Source organism: Pogoniulus pusillus, chromosome 42, assembly GCF_015220805.1.
Source record: "Pogoniulus pusillus isolate bPogPus1 chromosome 42, bPogPus1.pri, whole genome shotgun sequence".
NCBI classification, from domain to species: Eukaryota; Metazoa; Chordata; class Aves; order Piciformes; family Lybiidae; genus Pogoniulus; species Pogoniulus pusillus.
In genome coordinates this window covers 637107-653674 of record NC_087305.1, presented here as the reverse complement: position 1 = coordinate 653674, position 16568 = coordinate 637107, and the positions used below count along the sequence as shown (strand labels likewise).

The following is a 16568-nucleotide window of genomic DNA, read 5'->3' as shown; positions in this document are numbered from 1 at the left end:
ATAAAGAAGGAAGTCCCAGTGGCTTTTCTGGGCTCTCTGGTTTGGGTCATGATTGCTGCTGGAGTTGAACAGCATCCCCAGGGGGGTGCCAAAGGAGCTCCCCCAGCCTGGAGCCTTTGTGGGGTGGTTGTGGCGCAAGTCAAGGGACTCCACTCTGGTGAGACCTCACCTGGAGCACTGTGTCCAGTTCTGGAACCACTATTACAAGGATCTGGACATGCTGGAAGGTGTCCAGAGAAGGGTACCAGGGATGCTCAGAGGGCTGGAGCTGCTCTGCTGTGGGACAGGCTGAGAGAGTTGAGGCTGCTCAGTCTGGAGAGGAAAAGGCTCCAGGGAGACCTTCTTGTGGCCTTCCAGGGGCCACAGGAAAGTTGAGGAGGGGCTTTTTAGAGTGTCAGGTAGTGATGGGACTAGGGGGGATGGAGCAAAACTGGAAGTGGGGAAATTCAGCCTGGATGTTAGGAAGAAGTTGTTCAGCAGGAGGGTGCTGAGAGCCTGGCACAGGTTGCCCAGGGGAATGGTAGAAGCCTCATGCCTGGAGGTGTTTCAGGCCAGGCTGGATGTGGCTCTCGGCAACCTGCTCTGGTGTGAGGTGTCCCTGCCCATGGCAGGGGTTGGAGCTGGATGGCCCTTGAGGTCCCTTCCAGCCCTCACCATTCTGTGAAGTGCAGAACCCAGCACTTGGCCTCACCCCACTGGCCCCAGGTCTCTCTATAGAGCCTTGTGCTTAGAGCTGCTGTGCTGTGTGCTTCGTTGGGGTGCATTAAGCAGAGTGTGTCCAGCAGAGCCAGAGAGGTTCTCCTCCCCCTCTGCTCTGCCCTGCTGAGACCTCATCTTGAGCACTGCCTTCAGTTTGGGGCTCCCCAGGTGAAGAGGGACAGGAACTGCTGGAGAGAGTCCAAGGGAGGGCTGTGAGGATGATGAGGGGACTGGAGCAGTGCCTGGTGAGGAGAGGCTGAGGGACCTGGGGCTGCTTAGGCTGCAGAAGAGAAGACTGAGAGGGGATTGAATCAATGTCTGTAACTCTCTGAGGGCTGGGGGTCAGGAGGGGGGGACAGGCTCTGCTCACTGCTCCCTGGGACAGGACAAGCAGCAGTGGATGGAAGCTGCAGCACAGGAGGTTGCAGCTCAGCACAAGGGCAACTTCTTGCCTGGAAGGGTCCCAGAGCCTGGCACAGGCTGCCCAGAGAGGTTGTGGAGTCTCCTTGTGTGGAGCCTTTGCAGGCCTGTCTGGATGTGTTCTGTGTGCCCTGAGCTAGCTTGGATGGTCCTGCTCTGGCAGGGGCTTGGACTGGATGAGCTCTTTGGGTGCCTTCCAACCCCTGACATCTGTGAGCACCACAGCCTGGGTCCTGCTCCCTGGGGCTGCAGGGTGGGTGTAGGATGGGATGAGTGCTGCTTTTTGGCTGGGATGCTCCACGTGCCCTGCAGTGGGGGCTGGTCCTGCTCCTCCCTGGGCCCTTTCCCACCCCTGACGTCCTGGGATGCTGTGCCAAGCAGTCAGCTCGAGCTGTCGCCACGAGGTGGCATTCTCTGAGCTCTTTTTGCTAAGGCAGAGGGGGGGAAAACCCAACCCACCGCAACCCAAGCGAAAAACCAAACGTAAGCATCCTTAATAACCACACTAATAACTAAGGGAGGGGGAAACCTCCAACCCTCCCTGTGCTGTCTGAAGTCCGCGACAAAGAAAGATTTGTTCGGAGGCTTCTTCCTCCTCTTGCTGCCTCCGGAGGGGCTGAAGTGAGACCGAGGCTCAAGTCTCTTTAAATCCAAAAAAAAATAAAAACCCCGAGCCGTGGAACAGGGAATTGTGCATCTGGAAACCTGAAACCAAGCAACAGAGCTGCGAGGGAAACAAGGGGGAGAGCCTCGCAGCTCGCCGGGACGACTGCTGCCAGCCGAGCTGTAAGGGCTGAAAGCTCCATCTGTGCCTTCCCAAGGTCGTTGAATGGCTTTTGTGGCTGGAGCTGTGAGATAGAGGAGCCTGGGCAGAAGAGCTTTCTTCCTCTCCTCTCCTCTCCCTCTCCTCTCCCTCTCCTCTCCTCTCCTCTCCTCTCCTCTCCTCTCCTCTCCCTCTCCTCTCCCTCTCCTCTCCCTCTCCTCACCCTCTCCTCTCCCTCTCCTCTCCCTCTCTTCTCCCTCTCCTCTCCCTCTCCTCTCCCTCTCCTCTCCCTCTCCTCTCCCTCTCCTCTCCCTCTCCTCTCCCTCTCCTCTCCTCTCCTCTCCTCTCCTCTCCTCTCCTCTCCTCTCCTCTCCTCTCCTCTCCTCTCCTCTCCTCTCCTCTCCTCTCCTCTCCTCTCCTCTCCTCTCCTCTCCTCTCCTCTCCTCTCCTCTCCTCTCCTCTCCTCTCCTCTCCTCTCCTCTCCTCTCCTCTCCTCTCCGGGTACCATGGCCCTTGTGCAGCAGAGCACCTTGAGGGCTGGCTTCAGATGTCTCTTCCTAGCGACCTTTCTGCTGGCCTGTGATGGACAAGGTGGAAGAAGAGAGAAGGGAGGTCCTGCCTGCTACGGAGGCTTTGATCTCTATTTCATCCTAGACAAGTAAGTGGCTTCTGCTCTTCTCTGCCAGAGAAGTCTTTCTCTGGGCATGAACTGGAGCGGCAAAGGTTAACACCCAGGAGGTTTTCCTGGGACGTTGGGTGTGTAGAAGTCGCTGTGTCCCCAGGGGACCTGTGGGACTCCTTCCTGCTCTTGTTGTGGTGCTGACCTCTTCGCTGGCTTTGCTGTCCGCCCCCCATTGTGCTCTTTAAATGCAAGTTTACTGCAGCTGCTGCAGAAGCCTCGTTGTGTTCCTGCCCCTGTGCCCCTCAGCTTGCCCCTGGGGTGCTGTGGTCACCATCCTGCTCTGTGTGTGCTACGAAGCACAAAGGCTGAGGCACCCCAAAATCCAAGGGGCTGGGGAGTTGTTACTGTGCAGGCATTGGCTCCGTGGAGGAGATGTTGGCCTGCCTGGAGGGCTGCCTCTGTACTCCTTGCCCCTCGGCTCTGAACCTCCCAGAAGCAGCAGCTTGCAGGGAAAGCTCCAGCTCTGAGAGGGGGCTCTGGGTTGGGTGGTGCTGGCAAGCAGCTAAGATGCCCTGTTTCAGGAGAGCTTCCTTTGCCCCACACCGAGTCACATTTCCTTTTGTTTCCTGCTCACCAGAGGCGTCCTCTGACTGCTTCACTCTTTCTCCTGCAGAGAGCTTCCTACCTCCCTGTTTTCATCCCTGGTTATGGCAGTGCCATCTCCTTGGCACTGCTACCTTTGCCCCTTCAGGCTCTGGAGGGAGCAAGGCGAAACAGATGTGGGAAACTTCACATTGAAGCAATCCAACAACTCACAGAAACATTCCCCCCCAAAAAAACATCCCAAACCTGCTCTCTAAAGCCATTCTCCTGCTTTGTCTTGAGGTGGATGAGCTCCTTTGAACCGAAGGGTTGGGAGCAGTGCAGGGTGTGCCCACCAGAGCCCTGCCACTGACATTATTAACCATCAATTTCCACGACAGGAAAGTATTTGCAGGCTGCCAAAAGCTCTCTGGCAGACAAAGCTTTTTCAGAGTGATCCACTGGAGTGCTTTGCAGTAGCTCCCACATTCCAGCAGTGGAAATGCCTTGGAATTACATAAGGCTTACAAAATCCTGGGTGAAGTGCAGGGCCGAGGCTGGCCGTGGTGGTGTGGCAGCTGCCTGGAGTGCTTCGGGGGGAAAGACTTTGGTTTGACTGGGGAAAAGGCTTTGGTTTGACTGCCTGATGCATTCTGTTCTTCTGGCTGCTGGGTTAGTGGTTGGGATGCTTTGATTGCTGCATGTGAAGAAGAAAAAGAAACAAAGCCCCAAACCCCAGCAGGAGTTCTCCTGCCAACAACCTCTGCAGACTGAGTTCCCCTGGAGGCTGAAGCAGAGCTGAAGGTTTCCTCCTGTCTGCTTGGATGTGCTGGGTTATAACTCTGAGCTGATCTGCTTTTAGCAGGCATTTAGTCCAGGTCCTGTGCTGCCTCCTCACTAAAAGCCATGGCTTGCTCAGGGGATTGGCAGTCTGGGTGGGAATCTGGAGCCTGGCACAGCCTTGCAAGTAGGCAGAGGCTGCCTCAGTGCACTCATCCCACAGAGGAACCTGCTCTGGGCAGCTGCAGGGTTCCCATTTCTGGCATTGTGGTTTTTTTTCCTGGTGTTGGAAATGTGCCATTGTCCCTCATCCTATCACCTCAAACCCTTCTCAGCAGTCCCTCCACAGCCTTCTTCTAGGTCCCCTTCAGTTCCTGAGATGCAGTGTCTGGTGTGAAAAAACGTCCTTGGGTCTCCCAGTAGGATTGGGAGGAGAAGTTTGGTGTTTAACCTCCCAATAGGTACAATGTGCCCTGGGCTTGGCTGCTTCGAGGAGGCTGATGGTGGTAGAGCAGCTTGTCCCAAATCCTTTGTCTTTAAAACTCTCTTTGATGCCTCAGATGCTGAGATGAGGCTCTGGGGGGAAAAAAAAGTGGAGTTGTATTTAGCCTGAGTTTTCTCAGCTTCTCTACCTTCTGATTGTCTGGTGCCTTCTCTACCTCCTCAGCTTCTCTACCTCCTCATCTTCTCTACCTTCTAATTGTCTGATGCCTTCTCTATCTTCTCAGCTTCTCTACGTCCCCAGCTTTCTCTACCTTCTTATTGTCTGATGCCTTCTCTACCTCCTCAGCTTCTCTACCTCCTCAGCTTCTCTACCTTCTAATTGTCTGGTGCCTTCACTACCTCCTCAGCTTCTCTACCTTCTGATTGTCTGATGCCTTCTCTACCTTCTCAGCTTCTCTACCTTCTAATTGTCTGATGCCTTCTCTACCTTCTCAGCTTCTCTACCTCCTCAGCTTTCTCTACCTTCTTATTGTCTGATGCCTTCTCTACCTCCTCAGCTTCTCTACCTTCTTATTGTCTGATGCCTTCTCTACCTTCTCAGCTTTCTCAGAATGGGCTGCCCAGGGAGGTGGTGGAGGCACCAACCCTGGGGGTCTTCAAGAAAAGCCTGGATGAGGCACTTAGTGCCATGGTCTGGTTGACTGGATAGGGCTGGGTGCTAGGTTGGCCTGGATGATCTTGGAGGTCTCTTCCAACCTGGTTGATTCTATGATTCTATGATTCTCTACCTTTCTCAGTTTTCTCTACCTTCTAATTGTCTGGGGAAACACAGAATGTGACAACGAGAAGGTAGAGGCTGGAGGGGACCTCCAGAGATCATCCAGGCCCAACCCTCAACCTGCCCAAAGCAGGAATGTGTTGAGAACTGCTGCCTGCAGAGCAAGGTGGTGCTTGCTTGGAGGCCTTCAGGCAATCTGTGGAGTAGCAGATTCAGAGGTTTTTTATTTTTATTTTTTAAATAGCTCTTAAAAAAAAAAAAAAAAAGAGGCTTAAAATGATTACAAATTGGAGGGAAAGGAAAAAAAAAAAAACCCAAAGTGAGGCAGAAGAGATTTGGGTTCTGAGATGTGAAATGTTCGTTTCAGTGGTGGAAGGAAGCCACCGACCCATTAAGCAACCTCCTTTATGGGATCAAAAGGGTAATACAAAACCAACAAACACAGCCCTGGAAATCACCAGGGCCAGAGCCTTCTGCCTGACCCTTCCCTGCCTCAGTGCCTGCTTGGATTTAGGGATTTCTCCAGCCCATTTAGCACCCTGTGTGTGCTGCTCGCCGGACGCGTCCCAGCTGCTGCAGTCCTCTCGCGGCTCTTGAAGCAGTAACTGGTGGCCACAAGAAGCCCTCTCAAAGGGAAGAAGCAACCCACTGGGGAAGGGACTTTTGTTCTGGGCTGTCCTATGACATGAGGACAGGCTGAGAGAGTTGGGGCTGCTCAGTCTGGAGAGGAGAAGGCTCTAAGGAGACTTTATTGTGGCCTTCCAGGATCTGCAGGGGGCTACAGGAGAGCTGGGGAGGGACTTTTTAGGGTGTCAGGTAATGATAGGACTGGGAGGGATGGAGCTACCTGTTCTGGTGAGAGGTGTCCCTGCCTATGGTGGGGGGTTAGAGTTGGATGAGCTTTGAGGTCCCTTCCAGCCTAAACCATTCTATGATTCAGATTGGATGTTAGGAGGAAGACCTTATTGTGACCTTCCAGGATCTGCAGGGAGCTACAGGAGAGCTGGGGAGGGACTTTTTAGGGTGTCAGGTAATGATAGGACTTGGAGGGATGGAGCAGAACTGGAAGTGGGGAGATTCAGGGAGGTTGTGGATGCTCCCTCCCTGGAGGTGTTCAGGACCAGGTTGGATGAGGCCTTGAGCTACCTGTTCTGGTGGGAGGTGTCCCTGCCTGTGGTGGTGGGTTAGAGTTGGATGAGCTTTGAGGTCCCTTCCAACCTAAACCATTCTATGGTTCAGACTGGATGTTAGGAAGAAGACCTTATTGTGACCTTCCAGGATCTGCAGGGAGCTACAGGAAAGCTGGGGAGGAACTTTTTAGGCTGTGAGGCAGTGATAGGCATGGGGGGAGATGGAGCAACACTGGAAGTGGGGAGATTCAGACTGGATGTTAGGAAGTTCTTCAGCATGAGGGTGCTGAGAGCCTGGCAGGGGTTGCCCAGGGAGGTGGTGGAAGCTTCATCCCTGGAGATGTTTAAGGCCAGGCTGGATGTGGCTCTGAGCAGCCTGCTCTGGTGTGAGGTGTCCCTGCCCATGGCAGGGGGTTGGAGCTGGATGGTCCTTGAGATCCCTTCCAGCCTTGCCAGTTACTCTGTGATGCTCTGGCTCTCTGCAACGTTCTCCTCAGCAGACTGCTGCACACAAGCAGGGTGAGCTGTTGGAAGGAAAGCAGCTCTCCTCTGGCTGTCTGCAGCCAGCTGGAGCTGTGGCTCCCTGCAGCTGGCACGGCTCAGAGGACCTGAAGCAAAGCTCCCATTCCTCATGGACATGAAGTGGAAGGGAATCCATTACTCAGCCAGCCAGAGATAATCCTGTTATGTTGTACAGCCAGAACAAGAGGCCACAGCCTCAAGCTGTGCCAGGGCAGGTTCAGGCTGGATGTTAGGAAGAAGTCCTTCACAGCAGCTGAGATTGACATTGGAATGGGCTGCCCAGGGAGGTGGTGCAGTCCCCGTCCCTGGAGGTGCTTAAGAGCAGGCTGCATGAGGCACTTAGTGGTTGGTTCATCAGAAGGGGTTAGGTGAGAGGTTGAACTTGGTGATCTTGAAGGTCTTTTCCAGGCTGATTAATTCTGTGGTTCTGTGGTTTTCACCTAACAACCTGAGCTAAAGCTTGGCTGACACTTGCTGGGTTTCAGCAGCCTCCCTGACCCCTGTGCAGGCACTTGCTCGGCTGCAGTCCCCTCCCAGAGTCCTCACACAGCTTAGGCAGCAACTGAAGAGGTCCTCTGATGCTGTGACCATGGGACCTGAGGCTAGCAGAGTGAGGTTCCAGAAGTGCTGCAAAGGCTGCCCAGGGCACTGTGGTTGGGCTTGGGCAAACTCCTTGCCAAGTGCAGCCGAAGCTGTCACGCTGCTGGCGGTGCAGGGCTCCAGCTCTGAAGGAAGCTGTGGTTGGAGGCCTCTGGAGAATCCTTTGCATGCAGCAGACTTAAAAGGTCAAAAATGGCATTGCCCAAACAGCAAACCCGAAAGCCTGAGCTGCCTGGCAGCAGGGATTGTGCTCACAGGAGCTAAGAGTGGATTGATGCACTGAGCCCCTGTCTTGGTTGCAAAAGTACCCCAAAAGGTGGTGAGGGCTACAGCTGCAGCTGTATGGGGGCTTGAGCACAGCTGTCTGCTGCCAGCTGGGTAGGGTACCATGGCTGCAGGGTGCTGGGCAGCTCAAAGTGGCCACAGCAAGTTGGACCCAGGGTTGTGGAAAGTAAAGCTGAGTTATCTTGTTGGGAGAGCTGCTCCTAGATGGCATCTCACAGGCTCACAGATTGCATTGAGGTGGAAGGGACCCCCCAAGGACATCTTGCCCAGCCCCCTGCATTCAGCAGGGACACCTCCAGCCAGAGCAGGCTGCACAGGGGCACAGCAAGGCTGAGCTTGAATGTCCCCAGGGATGGGACCTCAAGCACAGCTCTGGGCAGCCTGTGCCAGGCTCTCACCGCCCTCATGATGCACAACTTCCTCCTGGTGTCCAACCTAAATCTTCCTTGCTCCAGTTTCAAGCCATTGTCCCTCACCCTATCACCTTCTCAACAGTCCCTCCCCAGCCTTCTTCTAGGTCCCCTTCAGTTCCTGAGATGCAGCCCTAAGGTCTCCCTGAAGCCTCCTCTCCTCCAGGCTAAACAATCCAAATCCTTTCAGCCTGGCTTCGTACCAGAGGTGCTCAGCCTCAGGTGCTCAGCCCTCTGATCATCTCCGTGGCCCTCTTCTGCTGTGGTGCTGAGGACTGTCCTGCACCGAGGCTCCCACAGGCTGAATGGTAGCAAAAGCAGGGCAGAGAATGTGCAGCCTGCAGGGGAGCTGAGCTGTGAAGCCTTCACTGAGGAGGAGGAATGTGGAAAGAGAGAGATGCTGATAGAAGCCCAAACATTTGGGTTTGCTTTTGACTCGTTGGTGTTGTTGTTTGGGGTATTTTTTTGGTGCTGATGTTTGCTGCTTGGTCTAAAAATAGCCTGCGTGTGACTGATGAATGGAGCTCATGACCCAGCCCCAGTGCCGCAGTGTCTGCTGCCGCAGAATGCACAGCGCCCCCCAAGGAGCACAGCTGGAACCTTCAGCTCCCGGATTAAGGACTTTCCAGGGAGGGAAGGAGCAGCAGCACTGAGCCAGACTGCTCAGCATCTCTTGCTGTGCCCTCTGGCTGCAGAGGGGGTGGGGGGTGGGCTCCTTGCTCTGCTCTTGCCCGTGGCGTGCAGAGGCATTTCCCTCCCCTGTGCAGCCAGCACGCAAGGAGCTGCACATGTGTGAAGGAGAAGTTGGCTCTGAGAGCCCTGCCAGAAGCTCAGAGCCACAGAACCATCCTGCTTGGGAAAGCCCCTCGGGAGCACCAAGTCCAACCCCTCTCCACCAGGCTCAGCCTGAACCACAGCCCCAAGCACCACATCCAAACCACCTTTAACCCTCTCCAGGGCTGGGGACTGCAGCACCTCCCTGGGCAGCTCATTCCAGTGCCTGACCACTGCTGCTGGGCAAACCCTGCCCAGTGCCAGCCTGAGCCCATCCCCTCCTGTCCTCTCCCTCACTGCCTGTGAGCAGAGCCCAGCAGCAGCCTCTGCACAGCCTCCTCTCAGCCAGCTCTGAGCTCTGCCCTCAGCCTCCTCTGCCTCACCCTGACCATCCTCAGCTCCTTCAGCCTCTCCTCAGCAGGTTAATTCCCCAGGCCCTTCCTTGCCCTCCTCTGCCCTGGCTCCAGCCCCTCCACATCCCTCCTGTCCTGAGGTGCCCAACACTGATCCCTGCACTCGAGGTGTGGCCTCAGCAGAGCTGAGTGCCAGGGGACAATCCCTGCCCTGCTGCTGGGCACAGCATTTCTGATGCCAGCCAGGATGCCAATGGCTTTCTGTGCCAGCTGGGCAATGAAAATGAAGCAAGAGCCCCAAGCTGCTTCCTGTGATCCCTTTGCTTCTCAGCCAGCTGAGCTCTTTCTGCCAGCTGTCCTGAAGGGCAGCTCCTGCCCCAGGTGCTTGTGGCTGCTCTGTGAGTGCAGCTTTAGCAGCTGTGCTCACCAGGTGGGACTAAGCCTGGATGTGCTCAGGGGTGGGGAGGAACAAAGGGGCCACGGTGGGGAGGAAGCAGGCAGGGAGGCTGACCTGCAGGAACCACTGCTGGCACCAAGTGCTCCTCCCCTGGGGACCTGAGCCCTCCAACAGAGCCAACCGCTGGACTTTCTGGAGCTGCTCTGATCCACAGAGGTACCACCCTGGGGGGCATTGCTAAAACCAGCTGCAGGAGCAGATTCAAAACCATCTCTGAGTGATTCCTTCACTGTTTTGTTCTCTGGAGTCCCAGGCCTGAATCCAGAGGGTCGCAGAGGGCTGCAAGTCTGCAGAGGCAAAGTTTGGCTTTGCTTCAGCAGGAGGGGCGAGGCAGGTCAGGGAGGTAGGGTGGAGAGAGATGCCGGGGAGGGAGGGTGGAGAGGGCTACTTGGGGAGGAAGGGAGGGTGGAGAGAGATGTCAGGGAGGTAGGGTGCAGGAGGAGGTCAGGGAGGCAGGGTGCAGGAGGAGATCAGGGAGGCAGGGTGCAGAGGGATGCTAAGGAGGTAGGGTGCAGAGAGATGCTAAGGAGGCAGGGTGCAGAGAGATGCTAAGGAGGCAGGGTGCAGAGGGATGCTAAGGAGGCAGGGTGCAGAGAGATGCTAAGGAGGCAGGGTGCAGAGGGATGCTAAGGAGGTAGGGTGCAGAGAGATGCTAAGGAGGCAGGGTGCAGAGGGATGCTAAGGAGGTAGGGTGCAGAGAGATGCTAAGGAGGCAGGGTGCAGAGAGATGCTAAGGAGGCAGGGTGCAGAGGGATGCTAAGGAGGCAGGGTGCAGAGAGATGCTAAGGAGGCAGGGTGCAGAAGGATGCTAAGGAGGCAGAGTGCAGAGAGATGCTAAGGAGGCAGGGTGCAGAGGGATGCTAAGGAGGCAGAGTGCAGAGAGATGCTAAGGAGGCAGGGTGCAGAGGGAGGTCAGGGAGGCAGGGTGCAGAGGGATGTTAAGGAGGCAGGGTGCAGAGGGAGGTCAGGGAGGCAAGGTGCAGAGGGATGCTAAGGAGGCAGGGTGCAGAGGGAGGTCAGGGAGGCAAGGTGCAGAGGGAGATCAGGGAGGCAGGGTGCAGAGGGAGGTCAGGGAGGCAGGGTGGGTAAATTTGTGCCTTCTGGTGCCTTTTTGCTGGTTGCCTGAGGGGTGACTCTAACCCCTGAGCCTGCAGCAGGCAGTGAGTGCAAGGAGCTCAGGTAACAATCAGATCCTTGCCCAAGGTGAATCCAGGGTTAAGTATTCCTTGGTAGCAGGGGTGGGTGGATGCTGCCTCACACCCAGGGTTGTGTGGCCTGCAGCTCTCTGCTCTTTCCTGCTTGAGGTGAATCCAGTCCATGGTTGGTCATCAGCTGTGGCTTTGTGTGTCCCCTGCCAGGCAGGAAGAGAATGTCCTTGGACTGCAACTGGGCTTAAAGGCTTATCCTGCTCTGAACTGGACCTCTAGAGACCCTGCAACCCCAAACCACAGCGTCACAGAGTGACTTGAATGAGAAGGAATCTCAAAGCTCACCCAGTTCCAACCCCCTGCCATGTGCAGGGTCACCTCCTGCCAGCCCAGGGTGCTCAAAGCTGCATCCAACCTGGCCTCAACTCCTCCAGGGCTGAGGTGCCCACAGCTTCTCTGGGCAGCCTGTTCCAGTGTCTCACAGTAAAGAATTGCTTCCTAGTGACCCACCCAGACCTTCCCTGCCCTCCAGCTGTCACCACACACCCTTGCCAAAATGCCCTCCCAGGTACTGGCAGGCAGCTCTGAGCTTCTCTTCTCCAGCCTGAGCAGCCTCAACTCTCCCAGTCTGTCCCCACAGCAGAGCTTCTCCAGCCCTTGGATCCTCTTAGTGGCTTCCTTTGGCCTCCTTCTGTTGCTCCATGTCCCCTTGTGCTGGGGCCTCTGGAGCAGTGCTGCAGGTGGGGTCTCAGGAGAGCAGGGTGGCAGAATCCCCTCCCTTGATCTTCTGACCATGCTGGGAAGAAGTTAGATGTTAGGGAGACGTCTTCAGAGCAAGAGTGGTTGGCACTGGGATGGGCTGCCCCAGGGGGTGGTGGAGTCCCTGTGCCTGGAGGTGCTTAAGAGGAGGCTGCCTGAGGCACCTGGGGCCATGGGTTGGTTAGCAGGGGTTAGGTGAGAGGTTGGACTCAATGATCTCAGAGGTCTTTTCCAACCTGCTTCATTCTGTGATTCCTTTGATGCAGCCCAGGACACAGGTGGGCTTTGGGCTGCCTGCACCCATTGCCAGCCCCTGCCAAGCAGCTCATCTGCCAGCACCCCAAAGCCTTCCTCTGCAGGGCAGCTCTAAGCCACTTCTCAGCCTGCTTGGGATTGCCCCAGCCCAGGTGCAGGACCTTGCACTCTGCTGAGCTTCATGAGGTCAGCCTGGCCCCACCTCTCCAGCCTGCCAAGGTCCCCCTGGGTGGATCCCTTCCCTGCAGCACACCAGCCAGGCCACACAGCTTGGTGCCACCTCAGACTTGCTGAGGGAGCCTCCATAGAATCACAGAACCAAGCAGGCTGGCAGAGAGCTCCAAGCTCCTCCAGCCCAACCTAGCACCCAGCCCTGCCCAACCAACCAGACCATGGCACTCAGTGCCCCAGCCAGGCTTGGCTTCAACACCTCCAGCCATGGGCACTGCACCACCTCCCTGGGCAGCCCATTCCAGTGCCAATCACTCTCTGCCAACAACTTCCTCCTAACCTCCAGCCTGAACCTGCCCTGGCACAGCTTCAGCCTGGGTCCCCTTCTTCTGGCCCTGGCTGCCTGGCAGCAGAGCCCAACCCCACCTGGCTACAGCCTCCCTGCAGGCAGCTGCAGGCAGCAATCAGCTCTGCCCTGAGCCTCCTCTGCTGCAGGCTGCACCCCCCCAGCTCCCTCAGCCTCTCCTCACAGGGCTGTGCTCCAGGCCCCTCCCCAGCCTTGCTGCCCTGCTCTGTTCCAGTATCTCAAATCCCTGCCCTGCTCAGAGCTCTTGGCCTGCCTTAGCAGAGGCTTTCCAAGAGACAAATGTCCCTCACTGCAGCAGCACAGGTGAGAGCTCTGCAGTTGAATGCTCTGAGCTGATCTGCTGAATTCTCCATGGACTTGAGCATCTCCCCTGTGGAGAGAGACTGAGAGGCCTGGAGGTGTTTAGCCTGAAGAAGAGAAGCAGCAGGGCAAGGGAGGGGATTCTGCCCCTTCCCTCTGCTCTCCTCACACCCCACCTGCACTCCTGGGGGCAGTGCTGGAGCCTCCAGCACAAGCAGCACATGGAAGGGTTGGAGCCAGCCCAGAGGAGGCCACCAAGATGCTGAGAGGGCTGCAGCAGCTCTGCTCTGAGCACAGGCTGAGAGAGTTGGGGCTGTGCAGGCTGCAGAGGAGAAGGCTTCCAGGAGAGCTTGGAGTGGCCTTGCAGGAGCTGAAGGGAGCTGCAGGAGGGCTGGGGAGGGAATATGGACAAGGTCTGGGGATGGCAGGAGGAGGAGGAAGAATGGGTTTGAAGTGTGAGAGGGGAGGTTGAGAGTGGATGTTAGGAGGAAGTTGTTGGCAGTGAGGGTGGTGAGAGACTGGCACAGGTTGAGGGTGGTGAGACCCTGGCACAGGTTTCCCAGGGAGGTTGTGGAGCACAGATCAAAGATCCCATTCTGTGCTTCTGTGCTCCTCAACCTCCCTGGAGAGGTGCTCAGGACCCAGGTTGGATGTGACCCTGAGCAACCTGTTCTAGTGAGATTGAAACTGAATGTTAGGAAGAAGTTCTTGGCTGTGAGGGTGATGAGACTCTGGCACAGGTTGCCCAGGGAGGCTGTGGAGCCTCTTTTGAGACTTTCTAAACCCCACCTGGATGTGTTCCTGTGGGACCTGCCCTGGGTGCTCCTGCCCTGGCAGGGGGGGGTTGGGCTGAATGATGTTTCAAGCTCCCTTCCACCTGCTGCCATTCTGAACCAGCTCTTCCTTCGCTCAGGCTCTGCTGTTCCAGGCTGTGCTGCAGGGTTGCTGCCCCTGCAGTTTGCTATTCCCAACTCTAGCCTGGAATGTGAAGCATTTGTGCTTTCCCCAGTCGAGTAGGAGATGACAGTTACAGCCCAGAGGCTCTGCAGAGCAAGAGCAAGGGCAGGGAGTGTTAAACTCAGTCAGAGCAAGAGCAAGGGCAGGGAGGGTTAAACTCAACCAGAGCAAGGGCAGGGAGGGTTAAACTCAACCAGATCAAGGGCAGGGAGGGTTAAACTCAACCAGAGCAAGGGCAGGGAGTGTTAAACTCAACCAGAGCAAGAGCAGGGAGGGTTAAACTCAACCAGAGCAAGAGCAAGGGCAGGGAGGGTTAAACTCAACCAGAGCAAGAGCAAGGGCAGGGAGGGTTAAACTCAACCAGAGCAAGGTCAGGGAGTGTTAAACTCAACCAGAGCAAGGGCAGGGAGTGCTAAACTAAACCAGAGCAAGGGCAGGGAGGGTTAAACTCAACCAGAGCAAGGGCAGGGAAGGTTAAACTCAACTGGAGCAAGGGCAGGGAGGGTTAAACTCAACCAGAGCAAGAGCAGGGAGTGTTAAACTCAACTGGAGCAAGGGCAGGGAGGGTTAAACTCAACCAGAGCAAGGGCAGGGAGGGCTAAACTAAACCAGAGCAAGGGCAGGGAGGGTTAAACTCAACCAGAGCAAGGGCAGGGAGGGCTAAACTAAACCAGAGCAAGGGCAGGGAGGGTTAAACTCAAGCATCCAAGCGAGCAGCTGGGCAAGGGGGGAGGAAGCATTCGGTGGGCACAGCTCCAGCAGCAGCAGTGGCACTGAGGTCTCCTGTCCCCTCTGTCTCCTCAGGTCAGGCAGTGTCCTGCACCACTGGAACGAGATCTATCACTTCGTGGAGCACTTGGCCCATAAGTTCATCAGGTAAGCAGGGGGCTGCAGTGCCCAGGGCCCTGCCAGAGGGGTGCCAGGGACTGCTGGCAGAGGCTGGGGCAGGTCCTTGGCTGGAGAGCAGCTCTGAGAGCTGCCTGCTGCCCCCCAGGCTGCTGCTGTGCAGGGGGCAGGAGCTGTTCCCTTCCCCCTGCCTGACTGCCCTGGGTCAGATCCTGGTTTGCTGGGGAAGGAATGTTTGAGGTGGCTGCCTGCTGCCTGAGCAATGAGGCCTTGGCACTAGAAGGTCACTGGGAGCACTGGGAAGGGATTTTGGAGTCACTGGGAGCACTGGGAGAGACTGGGGGGGAGGGCACTGGGGCCACGCTGGGAGCACTGGGAGCATCGTGTGCTCCTGGGGGCACTGGAAGTGGTTGGGAGGACACTGGGAGGCACTGGGAGCACTGGAGTGGTTGTGAGGACACTGGGAGGCACTGGGAGCACTGGAGTGGTTGGGAAGACACTGGAGGCATGCTGGGAGGTGCTGGGTGTTTCTGGAAGCACTGGAAGTGGTTATGGGGACACTGGGAGGCACTGGAAGCACTGGAGTGGTTGGGAAGACACTGGGAGGCACTGGGAGCACTGGAGTGGTTGGGAAGACACTGGGAGGCACTGGGAGCACTGGAGTGGTTGTGAGGACACTGGGAGGCACTGGGAGCACTGGAGTGGTTGTGAGGACACTGGGAGGCACTGGGAGCACTGGAGTGGTTGTGAGGACACTGGGAGGCACTGGGAGCACTGGAGTCGTTGGGAAGACACTGGGAGGCACTGGGAGCACTGAAGTGGTTGTGAGGACACTGGGTGCATACTGGGAGGCACTGGGTGGTCCTGGAAGCCCTGGAAGTGGCTGGGAGGACACTGGGAGGCAGTGGGAGCACTGGAGTGGTTGTGAGGATGCTGGGGGCATACTGGGAGGGCCTGGGCAGCGCTGGGTGTTACCAGGAGCACTGGGAAGAGGTTCTGGGATGCTGGGAGGGAGCAGGTCTGCCTTCAGGCACTGGGACTCATTGAAGCCTTTCTGCCTTGGCCACCCTGAAGTGCTCCTTCCATCTCCTGGAAGGATTCCTCGTGGCTGGCTCAGGGCAGAGCATCTGCCACAGCTCACTCCTGCCCCTGTGGAGCTGGAATCTGGAGAGCAGTCCCAGCCCTGTGTGTTTAGTGCTGCCCAGGCTGGGAGCTGTGGTCTGGAGGACCAAAATAACTCCTCCTGTTCTCTTCTTCTCCCTCTTTTTCCCTCTTTCCCCCCTTCTGCAGCCCCCAGCTGAGGATGTCCTTCATTGTATTCTCCACCAGAGGGACGATTCTAATGAGGCTGACAGAAGACAGGTAAGGGCAGAGCTGCACAGCAGCGTTTGTGTCCTTGTAGCTGCCTTCACCTTTCCTCCCTCAGCCTTTGCCACTGGAATGGGCTGCCCAGGGAGGTGGTGCAGTGCCCATGGCTGGAGGTGTTGAAGCCAAGCCTGGCTGGGGCACTGAGTGCCATGGTCTGGTTGGTTGGGCAGGGCTGGGGGCTAGGTTGGGCTGGAGGAGCTTGGAGCTCTCTGCCATCCTGTTTGATTCTGTGATTCATTTCCCTGTGGGCAGTGCTGGGACACTCCTGTGCTTCCCAGCTCAGCTGCTTGCATCCCCTGCCCATCCCCACACCCACTCTGCTGCAGTGCACTCCAGGCCTCTCAAAGCAGAGGTTGCCTTCTGCATTTTAGCTTCCAAACCTCTTCCTGTCAGCACTGAGAGCTCCCAAGCTGCTTTCTCTGAGAGGGAGTCTGCATTCCATGTGCAGGTGAGTGGCAGGAGGCTGGAGCCAGCTCTGCCCAGGGATGCCCACTGACAGCACAGGGGCAATGGTGCAAGCTGAGGCAGAGGAAGCTCCATGGAAACAGGAGAAGGAATTTGTGCCCTGGGAGGGTGCCAGAGCCCTGGCACAGGCTGCCCAGGGGGGCTGTGGAGTCTCCCTCTCTGGAGATGTTCAAACTCTGCCTGGAGGTGTTACTGTGTGCTCTGCTCTGGGTGCTGCTGCTCTGCAGGGGTTGGGCTGGCATTGAGCTCTGGAGGTCCCTTCCAGCCCCTGGCACTCTGTGATTCCAGTTTTTTGCTCGGGAGCAGGAGCCTT

At 56.8% G+C, this 16568-nt stretch overlaps 1 protein-coding gene across 1 annotated transcript in view; it reads left to right on the top strand.

Annotated features, from left to right (window-relative positions):
* Positions 1-2287: 2287 nt before the first annotated feature.
* ANTXR1 (ANTXR cell adhesion molecule 1) overlaps positions 2288-16568 on the top strand; it is a 162990-nt gene continuing 148709 nt past the window's right edge. The window contains exons 1-3 of the mRNA XM_064175602.1: positions 2288-2540; positions 14381-14452; positions 15713-15784. Of these exons, the coding sequence (XP_064031672.1) occupies positions 2389-2540; positions 14381-14452; positions 15713-15784 (296 nt within the window). The 5' untranslated portion in view covers positions 2288-2388. The remainder of the gene's footprint in view (positions 2541-14380; positions 14453-15712; positions 15785-16568) is intronic.